The sequence below is a fragment of the Labrus mixtus genome, chromosome 17 (genome assembly GCF_963584025.1).
Source record: "Labrus mixtus chromosome 17, fLabMix1.1, whole genome shotgun sequence".
NCBI classification, from domain to species: Eukaryota; Metazoa; Chordata; class Actinopteri; order Labriformes; family Labridae; genus Labrus; species Labrus mixtus.
Window position 1 is genome coordinate 13,194,032 of NC_083628.1, and position 15,397 is coordinate 13,209,428.

At 38.1% G+C, this 15,397-nt stretch overlaps 1 protein-coding gene across 1 annotated transcript; it reads right to left on the minus strand.

Annotated features, from left to right (window-relative positions):
• Positions 1–5,274: 5,274 nt before the first annotated feature.
• On the minus strand, positions 5,275–14,707 carry si:ch211-243g18.2 (uncharacterized protein LOC559906 homolog). Its single transcript, XM_061061663.1, has 10 exons — positions 14,562–14,707; positions 12,669–12,943; positions 12,418–12,543; positions 11,918–12,000; positions 11,008–11,164; positions 9,591–9,755; positions 8,886–9,011; positions 7,763–7,980; positions 6,799–6,827; positions 5,275–5,929 (listed from the first exon to the last, which is right to left on the minus strand). The coding sequence occupies exons 2-10, from the start codon at positions 12,930–12,932 to the stop codon at positions 5,814–5,816; spliced, it is 1,284 nt and encodes a 427-aa protein (XP_060917646.1). The 5' UTR covers positions 12,933–12,943; positions 14,562–14,707; the 3' UTR covers positions 5,275–5,813.
• Positions 14,708–15,397: the final 690 nt, after the last annotated feature.

The window sequence follows — 15,397 nt, forward strand, 5'->3', positions numbered from 1 at the left end:
ACATGAAATCCAAATGTCATTAAACTTAGGGACTTAATCGTCACCAGACAGTGCGTATCCAAAGGCCAGCAAGTCAAAGCTCCAGTAAGTCTGCCTGTAAACTAGCTTACCTCTGATGGGATCAGCTGTTTGGCCTTACTGGAAATGAGACAATCTGTTATCTAAAAAGTAAAACACTCTCACCCACAGTCAAATCTATGGGTGCTCAATCCTCAACCGAAAAGTATCAAGTGTTCCAGGACAGCACCGATATTGTACTTATCCTAATAAGTATTACAAGCTCTTTTTCAGTGGCTTCAGGCAAATTGGAGACTGTTGTCTGTCCCGAATGATTTGATTGGAGTTGAAATGTCTGTCATAGTTTTAATTGTTCCCCGCACCTTTTTAGGGTTTAAGGCATTATAGAAGTTCGCTGTGTGCAAATTAATTTGGATTAAATAACAAAACGAAACAAAAGCCCACCAGAACACAAACATTAAGAAGTAACAGACATTATGTTAGAAAGCCTGACTGCTTTCACATAAACAGGCTCCAAGCCTGAGGTAAGAGTATAAGTGGATTTATCTGCTTGGGTGTGTGAAGCTCACACTTAAAAACTTCATGTCTGGAGGCCAGAGTAAAGAGGTGATGGTCTTAAAAAGAAAAGGCTAACAAACTAAAGGCTGAAGAAACAGAGAAAACTCAACCCCAGTGATTCATTAAATGTGGAAAGTACACCAAACTACCTGTTAGTGTCACACAGGTTTTAAAAGCGTCACCTCAAGAGCTCTACTGAGAGGCCTAGCAATTGTACTCCAAAAGTCCATGAACAAGGGCCGTACATTGAAGAATACATATATTTTAAAGACAACCTTTTACTACAAGTACATAACAATATTTTAAAGTTAGTGGTTAATCATTAAGATATGTGTTCAATTTGTTTTGCCTTTTTTATCATGTTTGGTGGACTTGTGAAACTTAACATTTTAACAATAAACAACATAGACATGTGCCTCTAGAATTTGTTTTGTTTGATTTCTGCACTTCGAAATGGAAATCTGGCCTTGTGCATAGTAGTACATGGTCTGAAAAGATTACAAAATGATCTGATCTATAGTCACTACCCACATTTGGAGAAATATTATAACCTCAAGACATTTTATTTTTGTCTTTTATTTTTTGCTGTCATATTGAAGACATTTGTGTTAAGAATGTGTTTGTCTTTTATCTGAGGCAGACTTTATTATTTATATATAAATCAGTAAAAGTTGGCCTTGCATTAAGTGTTTTCACATATTTTTACACTGTGAAGGTTTTAAAATTTCTCATCTACCTTTGCTTAATAGATCATTTGTGGAATGCTGTGATAAGATTTGTCCACTAGGGCGCAGTCAAACCACATCAAACATTAAAAAAGCATGAGCGACATGTTTTACTTGCAATGATTTTAAAGCTCATAGTTTATGGCATTTTACTGTATAACTATTTATTTTCATTATTGAACATTCAGTGTTACTTATTTGATACATTTACTCTAGTTCACTTAAGCAGATTTTCAATCAATTAATGTCAACTTATCACCATAGTGACAATAAGTTATGAGACCTTCTAATTGACTTATTTGTACATGCAGTCTTATAGTTATAATGATAAATGTCCTACATTCTGTCTAATATTTGTCATTGGTCTCTCCCCAGTGTTTTGATTTTTTTGTCTCATAAATGTATTTTTGGAGATTCCCACAGGGGTATTGAGAATAAAGCTAAATCCTCACAGGATCTAGAGCAAAAGATTTGGGAAAACAAATGAAAAGGGATGTGAGCATACGTTTGATGGAATGCTTCATGTTGGTACCTCTGTGTCATTAACAGAATAAACGAGTGAAGACATTGAGGGTGTAGGGCGCTGAGAGATAATTGGTTCTATTGTGCTTCCGTCTGTGGTCTAAGGGCGGGGATGAGATTTGATCTGACTGAGGGGATTTCTGTTGTACTCTTAAAATGTCATACTGTCACACAGACAACACATGAAAGAAGAAAGGGAAATATGACGGAGCTGTTTTTAGATGTAAGCCTCTAAATGCTGCAGCGTCTGAACGTGGAGAATACATGAAGGTGTGCTTGTTTTTGAAACATTGCCAGACCGTTTAATCCACTAATCTGTGTGTCTCCTGCTCATCTGTTTCGTCTTCCTTCTTCCCTCTTTTTCTAGTTTCTGTTCGTGTCAAAGAAGATCAGAAAGAAGACGACCGCCTGTGTACTCTAGCTGCCGTCATTGAATTGATCCAAGACACTCCAAGATCCCATAAATCTGCTCGACAGGGAAAGCAAAGCTAGACAAAGCTGAACACAACATTTTCGGATACCCAATGGCCGCTAAATAACTGACAAACATTATGGGAAATAAACTAGCTCAGAAAATTGTGAAACAGTAACAGTAAAAATAAAAAGTTTATCAAGAAAGTCACTTAGCTAGTTGATTGTCAAAAGGAACAAAGTCATTAAATGTTTCAATTAATTTCAAGCCAAACCAAGACAGATGTATTCTTTCTTGTGTTGTTGAAAATGACACAATGGGGTTACTCAGGTTACTAAATGGAATGCAGCGTTTTCTCCTAAAAGTCATGCAATTCTTTTAGGGATAATCTTCCTAAACCTGTCGCTCAGTGAACAAAATAACTGCAAGAAACTAATAACATACAGTGGGCTACTAACGTACTCTGAGCTACAGAAGCTTCATTAAACTCTATGTAAGTGAGATGATTCAATCAGTTATCGGTGCTTTAGGGATGAGTGTCTGTATCTTGTACTGTAATTTAGAGCAGATTGATTATCAACTTTCAACAAAAATATGTCATCTGAAATTGTAAAATCAATCTTAGACACCCCCCCCCCCCCCCCCCCCCACACACACACACACACACAAACACACAAGCACACAAGCACGCACACACTAGATCTTGTTTCCAGACATTTGACAGGCTTGACGTGAGCTTTAAACGGAAAGTTCTGTTTATAAAAAAAAAATCAGGTTAGGGTAAGAATAAGTGTACTATGTGTAGGACCTACAACCCTACAGATCACAAAACATCCATGTCAAGGTGAAGGGGTGAAAATGTTCTAAATTATAGTGTGATCCCAAACTGAAATGTTTTATAGTATTTAAGGACTTCTCTAGTTGGTAAAGTGTGTGTGTCTTGTAACATCATCTGCAGTGTGAGTATTCAAGGCTGCTTCTCTAAACAGCACCATGCAACGCCATGCCATGCTATACTTTACGTACTGTCCCTTTAACAGCACTAAATGTATGAGCTTTTTTGGAAGGTTAATAGCTCATTCATTTTTATAGCAGAAATATTTTCCGCTTGAGGGAAACAGTTCCTTCACAGAAGGTACAGAGGGCGTGCTTACAGTATTTCACTAAATAGACACCTTTACATTATGTCATGGGCACCTGGATTGTAAATGTAGCAGGCAATAAAATAATAAATGCTGCTGAGGTTTAATGACTGTTATTTTGATCACAGGGCACCAGAGTGAGACATCTCTGCCAGCCTTCTGTCTGTCCAAATATTTACTTGCCTATACATTGTTGACTACCTGTCTCTCTGCTCGGCTCCTCCTGACTCATTTGACTGTCTGTCTCGGTTTTTATGACTCTTTCAAGTCGCCAAAGTGCAAATCTGTCAGGGGTCTTGACAAATCTAGCTAACAGCTCTGTAAACAAACTCTGCCTGGGGGAGGGGCAGCTCAGGAGGATAACCTGAGGCTCGAGTCAGCAGTTTTTTTTTTTCACTGCTCACATTCAGCTTCTCTGCACAGAACAAGGACATGAACATTTACTTTGTTTTCTTTTTTTATTAGTTTTAATCTAAAGAATTGTAAAATTCCAATTTGACTTTGGGTTTTAAAACCACTGCTTCAAAGAGGCCCCTCTCTCACTCAGGTCATCTCTTGATGTATTATTTTTGTGTTCTGCTGGACCACTGTTTTCGTCACGTTTGCTCAGTAAACAACGACAAGAAACAACAAATACAAATTGCAAGAACCTGCTTGGCAGCAGAGTTTTGACCCCGATGACCCAGAATTTGCAAATGCAAGTTGTTTTGCTACAATTTCAATGGGGGTGAAAAGATTTTAGTAGAAGAGGAAATTTGTGACACTCCAAAGCCATCAAATGTATCTTCAGTATTGTGTTTTTCTTTCTCACATCAGTACTGATAACATCTAATCATTTCACGTACCTCCTTATTCTTGCTCCAGTTTGTTTCCTTATCTTTTGGATTTTGTAATCATGATCTTTGGAGCATGTTGACCCCCTTCAGCAGCTCTTGACCTTAAATAACAGGGTTTGCTTGAAGTCACAGTGGGCCTGTTATGTCAAGACAAAGTGTTTAGTTTCAGAAAGTAGGTGCTTATTAAGGGATCAATGGATAAAGAGTCACATTTTTACTCTCAAGTGGAGCAGGGGAAAGAAAATCCTTTAATGTGTCTTTATATGAGTGACTGCACCCTTCTACCTTATGTAACCACCTCAGAGATAAACCTGAGCGTGTAAAAACTTCACAATCACGCATTCAGGATTATCTGTCTTACATTTAAAAACAAAAACATTAATCCACATCCCATCAGGCAAAACTAACACATTTATTTTCTGTCATTGAATGCTTTAGTTTACAACTTTGTCTCATGACAGTGATTTCCCTTTAAAGCTTTATAATAAAAACCTGCAGAATATTTCAGTCTGATAGAGACATGACTTCACTCCTAGCCTTTATAACAGAAGATGTGTCCACCAAGCCATTAGACGGTTTCAAATACTACACACAAATATATAAAGCAATGGTTTCTAACCATTAATATGATAATTCTATATAAGGAAATCATTTTGATGTTGATTAAATTACCAGTCTTTGATAATTCTGATAATACCTGCTCTCCCTTAGTTCTTATCGATAACATACTGTATACTGTAGTAATTCACCAAATTAACTTGACACTTGCTGTAATGTTACCTCACACATTAAATAACATTTGCAAAGATACAGAGCCAACAATCAAATGCACAAGCAAAGATCAACCATCAGCATTCTTTATGTCACTCTATAAGCTTAAAAAAAACCAACAACAACAGAAAAGTAAAACTATGTTTAAATCATTTTTCTTGTATATTGCATTTTTATTATGAGCATCTTTCATACTGATGTCATGTCAAACTGATGGCACCATGTCTATTGGCATTCTGTTCACTTCAGTGGGCTAAAAAACTGTAAAAATGACAGGTAAAGACGTGACATGGATTTAAGAAACTTTATTCAGAGTAAAAACACCAAAACAGCAAATACAATTATATTCTTGTAAAATGACCTAAAGGATGTATCACTAAAGTAAATGAACGTAAACTTACAGTAAGAAATAAATATCCTTTAACGACAGCATTTTGTTAGTTAAATAGTTGGAAGATGGCTAGTTAGTTGCTTATACACAAACCCACACATACACAAACACACACAACTCTATTGTAAGCATGCTAAGCTATAGTACAGCAGTGGTGGGCAGAGAGTCTGGATGTAACATTTCTCTAATATATCAAATTGTAACTTGTTAGTCAACTGCGGGAAATTTTTTTTTCTAAAAACAGAACAGAAAGAACTCACAATAACCCTGTTCAAAATAACAATACAAGAATAAATGATGCTCCAAATAAGCCTCCACAGTTATGTGTAATATTCTGACACTAGTCTTTTTTCAAACCCCCCCCAATCTGCTGCTCCATGTATCATCTGAAGCTACTTTCTGTTTTTTTTTTCAGCATTCACTTCCTCCATTGTGTATTTACTTCTTGGTCTCCTCGATCTGCTCCACCTCGCTGGATTCATCCACCACTTTGCCGTTGACCATTGTCTGAGTCACTACCTTCACAATCTTCCTGGTGCGAACATCTGGCTCCTCTGCGCGGAAACAAGCGAGATTAGTGGTGTGATTTAATGAGCGATTTTAAAAGACTAATTACTGAGGGAGATGAGAAGGGTTTAATAACAAAAGATGAAATGGGGAGGAAAGACACATAGATCAAACAACTTAAAGAAACCAATATTGAAAAAATCCTTTGAGAAAAAGTTTTTTAGAAAATACATAAAATGAGACGATTATAGGAGAAGGAAAACAAACAAAGCAAAAAGATGGAAGGAAATGAAATATAGTTTAAAGTTTACCATGATTAACTTATTGTAACAAATTCATGTCTCAACATTGTCTGGATGAAGGACTTTGTGCACTTCACACTGATAACATCAGGTTTGTACAAACTACTTTGACAGATCAACTTCCCTGTGTCACAGAGGACTTCACAATCTGATTCTGTGTTGGGTTTGCTCGTCCAATGTTGCAAGATGAAGTTGATCATCTTCACAACACCTTGCAGTTTGTTAATCCCTCAGCATCAGTCAGTGGGAGTACAGCCGGTTACAACATAAGCATACATGCTTTGACACCCACTTTTGTTGCTGTAGGATGTTTGGAATTAGCAGCGTTTGCATTGTTTTTGAGGTCGATAACACAGCCATGCCCACACCTCATGGGTATGTGTGAAAGGAAAGCCAATATGTTTGTTTCTGTCTGCAACCTCACTACAACGCTGACCCATATTCACTTCTAGATCCACAAGGTTTGGTTATTCATTATTCCATCTTTTAGTCACCCTTTTCCTGCCTTGGTTTCATCCTCAGGCTGTGTTTAAATACGTTAAAAATGAATTATTAACCTTTTTTTTTGCTTTATCTATTAAATATAAAAAGAATATAAAAAGTAAAGTACTCACTTTTTGGTGGGGGCGCAACTTCCTTGACTCTGAAGGGCAAAAGGAAACCAATGTTAGAATGGTGTTTGACAACAAGATAGATGTATATTTAGCAACTTTTTTTGCCCAGATTTAGGCGAGAAGATCAACACCATTCTCTACACTTTATGAGTCTGGAGTAGCCAGTTAGCCTACTTTAGCTTCAAGACTTGAGAAGGAGGGAAACAGCTTGCCTAACTCGCCAGAAAACAACAGTGAAACGGTAACTCTCCTGGTAACTTTTTTAGCTCCAAACAGTGTTTCAGGGATCAATTTCTTTCTTTTAGTAAAGTTTGTGTATTTAGTTCAGAAAATATAGCATTGAATTGTTTCACTTCAACTTTCAAATTTCACTACCAAATCTACATAGTCCACCTTTAATGTCAGAAGCAGAAGGTTGCAAAATTTCAACATATCATTGTGTGTTGTTGAACATAAAAATCATGTGTCTTGTGAGGTAAATGTCTTTTTCAGGATTTCAATATAGGCTAAGGCCATTTTGTTATTGTACAGACCTGCAACTTTAGAACAATAAGTGTTGGTATGTGGTTTGTTTTTTGTACATCTTAAGGTTCGGGCAGTGGTTAATGGACACAAAGTAGATGCAAAATTATTTTTATGCAAAAACACAAAAGCTGGGGTTCTTGGCAGCTTATCTTAATTCATTATTACACAAGTAAACCTTCAAGTTGGTCTGTTGTGTTTAATTTAGTTAGTAACTTTGTAGTTTAACTGATGATCACTTGGCTAATTGTTTTTCTTTTCCCAACAGACTTCCCTTTAGGAATGCAGGTCATTCCAACAATTCACAGCAAATACCTCAATGGATACAGTTTAAAAAGTAAGTAAACAAATATGGAAATAAACATCATTTTGTGCTTCACCGGACTTGTCATGTAAACCTTGAATGATTCTGCCATCTCTTTAAGAACTGGCAATAACTCACGTTTCCTCTCCCTCCAGCAGACGCCTGTAGGTGGCGATCTCCATCTCCAGGTTCTGCTTGATGCGGAGGAGTTGCTCATAGTCGGTCTTGGTGCGTTGCATGTCCAGCCTGAGCTGGGAGAGGTCATCCTCCATCTGGCTCAACGTGGTCTGCAGCCGATCCATCTCACCGGAGTATTTCTGACCCGCTTCACCCAGGTTCCCTTCCAGCGCTGCTATCTGAGGAGGGGTAACAAGAAAAGAATATAGAGATCCGACCTTCTTATTCACACAGCTACAGGTTTGATATCGTCATAGCGTGCTTGACCTTGGGTGCAGGAATAACTCTTTTCAAGAAATGTTCCAAAATTATTATTCTGTGATTCCAAGCATTTACCCATCATCACAGTATCTACTGACTGTTGTGTATCCAGTGTAAAGTGAAGGGATGATTCAGGCTTCCTGGTATGAAAAAGTCTGGCTTTTCAACCTCATTGTCTCCTGTGTCTGAAATGTCCCCTAAAACCATTATCAACAAATACCTGTGGACTGATACGGCCTTGGCATCCAAAACAAACAGTCGCTGCTCAGACAGGACTACCCATCTCACCACCGAAACTAACCCCTATACAATTTAGCAACTGAATCCAGGACGTTGTTGAATGGCTGGAGCAGTGTGGAGGAACATGTTTACTGTCAACACAGGATTAGAGGCAAGAAAAAACAAAACAGTTCTTCCCAGACACTGATGTGATGCAGATTTGATGTGCACAAATAGAAAATGGGTGTAAGAGTGAATATGAACATCTGTCTGGATTTTCTGTATTGTCATCACTGAAATCCCTTATAAAAGCAGAGCCATGTTCTCTCACGTTACAGGGCTTTGTGAAAAGGTAATAACCATATCTTAAAATCAGTTTTTTGATGTTTGCACAGCCTTCTGTGTCTTAGATTTGTTTGCACAGCTCCAGATGCAGAAATATCACCTGGATGATTATTTATAATCCAAAACACAACCGTGTCATGCTCCAACAGCTCTCGTTAAATCCACCACATGCATTGTGTTGGACTTTCTATTGTGAACATGTAGCAGCGTGTTTATGGGATCTTTTTTGCTTCACTTGTCAGGTGTAGCAGCAGCTCACCTGTTTGTGCAGACTCTCCAGCTCCACCTCCAGGTTCTGCAGGAAGCGCTGCCTCTCTACCAGCTCGCTCTGAGCTCCTCTCAGAGCCTCGTTGTTCTCCTTCACCTCGTTCTGCACCGTCTCCAGCTGCACAGTAACACAAATATGACATCAAATACACATACTGTACAATGTTAAAAATATATATATATATATTCTTTTAATGTCACAAACTCTACTGACTCTCAGAATATTGTTTTTTTCTAACTTAAGGTCATTTGACATAAACTCTGATACAACAAGATAAGGATCCCGACAATCTAATTCAATTTACAGGAGATATCATTTGTAGTGGCTTACTCAAACAACAAAAATAAATCTGCAAACATTGTGAAAATAGATGAATTATTTCTGCAATTTTCAATGAAAAAATTGTCAATCATTCTGTAGTTTGAGCTACTTGAATGAGAGGTTTTAGGTTTCTGTCCTTTGAAGTAAAGCCATCTCATCCTCATCCTTTTTTTTCAGTCATGATTTTGAGTCATTACTCATTGAAAAGGATGAGGATGGGCTTATGATACACAAACTAAAAATACATGTACTGTAGTTCCAAAAAATAAATCGCTTATCAACACAATCTTAAATTTGTTTCCTGTTTCGGTGGATTAGAAGGTTTGGAGAAAATAATCGCAGTCATAAAAAGGAAGATGTGGTGTTTTCTCACACCTTCTTGAGGTACCACTGCTCTGCTTGATCCTTGTTCTTCTTGACAATCCCCTCATACTGGGAGCGCAGATCAGACAGGATGGTTCCCAGTTCAGGTCCGCTGGCAGAGTCCACCTCCACATTCACCTCATCCCGAGCAATACGGGACCTCATCTGCTCCAATTCCTGCCGGAGTGGAGAAACAGTACTTTTTTACTTTCATTGTTTATAAGCAGAATGCATTATGGGTACATTATAAACCTGGCTCTAAACCTTACAGTACCAGGTGTAAATAATTGGTCTATGTGCTTGACACCTGTTTATTAGTTTAGTGAATCCTACACCACAGGCTGGCAGAGAGGATGTGAGGGCACCTTCATAATTTAGCTGTTTTCCATCAATAGTTAATGGAGCAGAGATCAGCTTACCCACACAGGTTACACTCTATCCATGCCACCTGTGGGTCTCTTCTACTCTCTCTTGCCTGTGACATTGCACCACATGTCATAATTCAATCATTAAATGTGATGCTGTATTATTTGAATGCTCGTAAAACACAATATTACAGACATGGTTTGATAATAAATTCATTATTTACTCTGTTTTGTGCACGTTGTATCCTTGCTTGGGAAGGGAAGGCTGTGAGAAAGAACTGTGACCTAGTTTCAAAGCTAACCCCCAGAGATGCTACTTTTCTATGTCGGTGTGTGAGAAGTCTATTTTCCTAACAAAAAGGACTGACATATATAGATAAAGGGGCATTCACAGTCCACAGTGAACTAGTTAAGAAGAAAAACAATCACAACAATCAATACTTGCAGCCCTATTTGTTCAAAAGCCCTCTCTTGGAGGGTCAAATTGTGTCTCTGACCAAAACCAAATCTGGCTTAAACTGTTTTTGCAGCACAGTTCTTTCATAGTGATATACTATCTTAATAAATGTGATGCCATTCACACCTTGTTTTAATAAGTAGCGAAACAATCCTTTCTTTGGAGAGAGGGGGTAAGTTTATCTTAGTTCCTCATCCCCTTAGAGCAAAGCAGTCCGGGCGCCACTGATCAGCTGATTGGACAAAAAGAGCTGGTTTGGGAAACCAGATCTACCTGCTCCTTTTGTCTGTAGTAACCATAAGACCACCTCTCACTCTCTTTCACCCGCTCCTTACATGTTCTTTGCTCACCCCTCAAGCTGTTAAAAGCTCCTCTTAAGTCTAGCAAATGAGGTCAGTGTGATATCAAACAGCTTGTTGTTTGTGAGGGCAGGTTGGAGAATAAGAAAGAGGGGTCAAAATGAAAACGAGATGAGAAAAATGTTGAGTAATGGAGAAGCCAAATAACGCAGAGTGTTAAAGGACCCCTGCATGCTTTTCTAATATAGAGGGAAAAAACAAAAGAAAGGGATTAAAAGAGGACAGGTGGTTCAAGTTCACTGACAAACCTCCTCGTGGTTTTTCTTGAGGAAGTAAAGTTCTTCTTTCAAGCTGTCCAGGTCTCCTCTCAGAGAGGCGATGATCTGCTCGTGGTCGGTCTTTGCCTTCTTTAGAGCGACACAGTCTCTCTCCACAGACTGACACATCACCATCTCAGTCTCCCACCTAGAAAAGTCCACATCAAAGAAACACAGCAGAAAAACAAGGACATCGTTGTGTATTCACCTCCTTTTTTTCAAATCAATAAAAAGTGACCTATAATGTTACACATACATATTCATTTTAGGTCTGTCTGGTACGGAGATAGAAAGTGAACATGTGAATATAAATGCAGAAAAACAACTGCATTGATCTCTCAGTGTAATAAACATAGTGTTCTTAAAAATCTCTATGCACTTTCAAAAACAACAGCAACAAGTAGGAAATCAACGATTGCAGCTGTGAAAATTCTACATCAGTATTATGTTTTATTCTTTTATTTAACAGGGACACATGCAATGAAAATTGCTACATATTTAAAATACAAAGAAGATGCGAGGCACACAGGTTTCTAACCATGTCTAATTTGCGACCCCTGTCCCTAACTCAGCTTTTTGGATTAAAACAGAATAATTAGACTTAAAGAAATACACAAGAAGTGATACAATACAAATATAGACATTATAGAATATATCTATATAGAATCACCATTAAATATACAAATGGCAAAAGTTAGAGTCAATCCAATAAATCTCTGAAATGTGACAGTGATTAAACATATTATTTGAATTCTACCAAGCTATGGAGGCAAATTGTCACCACCAACACATGAATCTAACTTCAGAGGAACCTAATGAAAATGCAATGATGAAACTTGATGGTTCTTGTTGTCTATATAAGGAATGCAAATAAAACATGCCGTAATCTTGAATCACTCACTTGATTCTGAAGTCATCAGCGGCCAGTTTAGCGTTATCGATCTCCAGCATGAGACGAGCACTTTCCAAGGTCTTCTTCCTCACCTGACAAATATTAACAGGGGGTGGAAAGTGTTAAAACAGAAATGAATGTATCTCACTAAAGTGTATCTTTACTCCTAAATCTATACTTCATAAACACATGTATGTATTATAGTAACAGTGAAGGGTATTTTTACAGTAGTTGATTAACTAATGATTACAACAGAAATAGGTACATTTGAATTCATGACCAAGAAGTTCACGCATTCCAGTGTTATTAAACTGTAACTGTTTAAAAAAACAGCAATCATTAACTCCACCCAGGCTAGGTTTGGCACAAGTTAACTCGGAGATTAGTTGCAGGCGCCTCTATAATACAAACATTTGCATGAATGTCTTGTCTATGTAAAATAACTTAAGTCATCATCACCTTGACCTTTGCCCATGAACACACATAAAGCTGTCTATTGAACTGTCTACCTCTTGCTCAACAGCATGAGCTTGGGCCATCATGGAGTCAAGGTCGTGACCTTTAGGAATGCGGTCGATCATCAACTGCTTGATCTTCATCTCCAGGTCTGCATTGGAGCGCTCCAGTGAACGCACCTGAAAGACGAAGTGAAAAAAAAGAAAAATTAAATGATGAAAGTGTAGCTTGCTTATCATCCTAACATCTCCTTTTCTTTTCCAATCAGGCTGCTGGCCGATGGCCAATAGCTTGACAGTCACACCTTGTCCAGGTAGTTCGCCAGGCGGCTGTTGAGGCTCTGCATGGCTTCCTTCTCATTGGCGCTGTTGCCGTGGAGACCGTTGAGCTGCAGGCCGGTCGGTCCGTTGAGGTCCTGGCTGATGGAGGCTGAGCGACTCAGCGGGCTGGCTGCGGCGAAAGAGACAGAGGCTCTGGAGCGAGCACGGCCGGTGTCCATGAGAGAACGACTGGAGAAGGAAGGTTGACGGCTCATGGAGAAACTCCTCACTGACATGCTGGAGGCCATGATGGACGACTCTAAAGAGAAACAAAGAGCGACACGCAGAAATTAGACCATGTTTGTTGATGAACTTGTACAGACAGAAAGGAAGCACAAAAATCCCATATGTCACACCTATAACAGCTCCTGAGGTGTTATTTCATATTTCATAGAGGAGAGTAAACGGATGTTCAAATTATGTCATAAGGAAAATAAAAGCCAGACTATTGCAGTCACTTAAAGCTACTGTAACATGAGCTAAAGCTGGAGAAAAGCTCTTGTGTAGCACTCAAGCAAATGTCTTTTATTCTAAGTATTTTGCCAGACTTAAAAGCAAGTATAGGACCTTATAGTCAAGACCACTGACAGCTGCTGAAAATGATGAGAGAAGCCCTTTAAATAGAGGACTTTTTTTTTTGAGAGGTCGGAGCCACTTCAGTCTGTCCATCTCAGCTCAGTTCAAAATTCATCTTCAGCTATAGTCAGTGTAGATTCAAAATGTAAATAAGTTCAGCTCACAGAAGGGCTGAACAAGAGGCACTTAAAAGCACCAAGAACACTCTCATACAGTCTAATAATATGATAATGAGACCCATTTAAATTCAAGGAAAGACTAATGGGGAATTCATAAAGATTGAGAAAAAAGAAAGACATGATCGTGACTCAAAAATGAAAGCCTTCCCCTACCAGAGAACATTTTGAAAGTTTGTAGTTTTTACAGTTTCTATTGCTTGTTGTTTTTCCATTTTTTGTTTTATGAATGCATCAAATGCTACATATTCAGTATCAGATTGAGGATGGAGTTGTGTTTTACAATTAAGAAACAGCTTGTTATCATCAATTTAATGGTGTTTTGGATTTGGTGTTGAGTCTTTGGGTTTAGTCAATTTCATTTTATTTGAGTGAAGGTGTACTGCTTCATCATTGTTAAATTCCTTCAGAGGTTTAGATGGTTAAATAGCATTAAAGTTGTTTCTAGTTCTAATTGAAAATAATAATTTAAAGATGTTTTAATAGTCCCATTAGCCTCATTTCATATTTCACTGCATCTGCGTGTGTGTGTGTGTGTGTGTGTGTGTGTGTGTGTGTGTGTGTGTGTGTGTGTGTGTGTGTGTGTGTGTGTGTGCACGCGCGTGTGTTGTTTTTCGCGCATGCCTGCCTTTGTGTGTTAGCAGTCAAGAGAACCTCTCTGTGTCTCTGTCACCTGATCCTCGCAACACCGTTCCCACAACACTACAAAGGAGTAAGCAGGAGACAGACAGCTCCTTGTTCAGATGAAAGATACAGCTTTGGGAAAATGATCGGGAAAATATTCTGAGTGAATTCCAGGGACACAAGGAGACACTTTGTTCAGAAGGAAATGGACTGTCATTGCATTTCTTTTTTTCTAAAACCATCTTGTCATTAGCTCACAGATAGCTGTGATGACAACTCGGAACGAAAAAAAAAAAAATCTTCTTGGAAACAGTGGTTAAAGAGTTTTCTCAAATTGTACTTTTTATTTTCATTAGTGCTTAAGTTTTTCACAATCTCATCCATTAAAAGATATTAAAGAAAAAGTGATTTTTTTGAAAGACATTTTAAATCTTCAGTAATTATAAATGAATTTTCTTAAAAAATAATAATTCTAAACAATAAAAGAAACATTGTACTCACCAGGTTTATCTTCAGGTGGAGGATCAGTGAGGTCCAGAGGAATACAGGAGGCTTTGTGCTGCTGATGCTACAGGTGAGCATATATACAGGTATGCAGGAAGTGGGAGGAGCTAGCTCTGAACGGGAGGTGTGTACACTACACCTGACGGTCTTTACAAAGGTAGGTGTCCAGTTCTGTAATCAAACTGAAAAAAGACTTTTCAATCCACTTGCTCGCCTTTTATTAATTTATTTTTATGCTAAGGTACTACATGCATACTTTGCAGAAATAGCCATCTAAATGCATACAAAAGGTCTTCTCAGTTTCATTAACTACGTATGGTTGGCTTGAATTTGAACTGATCATTATTTATTTTTCTAAACTTTTTCCTTTTGTTTCCACTCACAAAAGGCTGCAAGTCTCTCTCCATATCATAATATAAAATGTGGTGTGTGATATGGTCCTCTCGCGTGAAAGTTTCTATAGCCTGTCGCTTTCCTTTTTTACATCACACATGTGATTTGCTTATTTGTAATGCTTTTGCCCTCAGAACTAACAGTAATGTTGAAAAAGATCGATAACATACAACATACACATCTGACCTAAAGTTAGCACAGAGTAACTCTTCTCTTTAACAGACTTGATATCAACGGCCTTCTACGGTGTTTAACTGCACATCCTGCATGCACAGTGGAAGCTCAAATATGAAAGCTAAGTCACAACTTGCAAAACACATTTTTTAAAGGTGAGGATGGTTTAAACATTGGAAGCAAGCAACAAAGTTGAAAACACAAAAAATGAAAAATGATTAAAGTCCAAGGTTAATATGTTGAACATGAAAATGTTGACAAAGAAC

Excerpts from the sequence above, each read along its gene's own strand:
- si:ch211-243g18.2 (XM_061061663.1), bottom strand. The coding sequence starts at position 12,932 with ATGGCCTCCAGCATGTCAGTGAGGAGTTTCTCCATGAGCCGTCAACCT. Across the intron at positions 7,981-8,885 it reads TGGAGAGTCTGCACAAACAG|ATAGCAGCGCTGGAAGGGAA; the intron begins GTGAGCTGCTGC and ends ACCCCTCCTCAG. Across the intron at positions 5,930-6,798 it reads AGTTGCGCCCCCACCAAAAA|AGGAGCCAGATGTTCGCACC; the intron begins GTGAGTACTTTA and ends GTTTCCGCGCAG.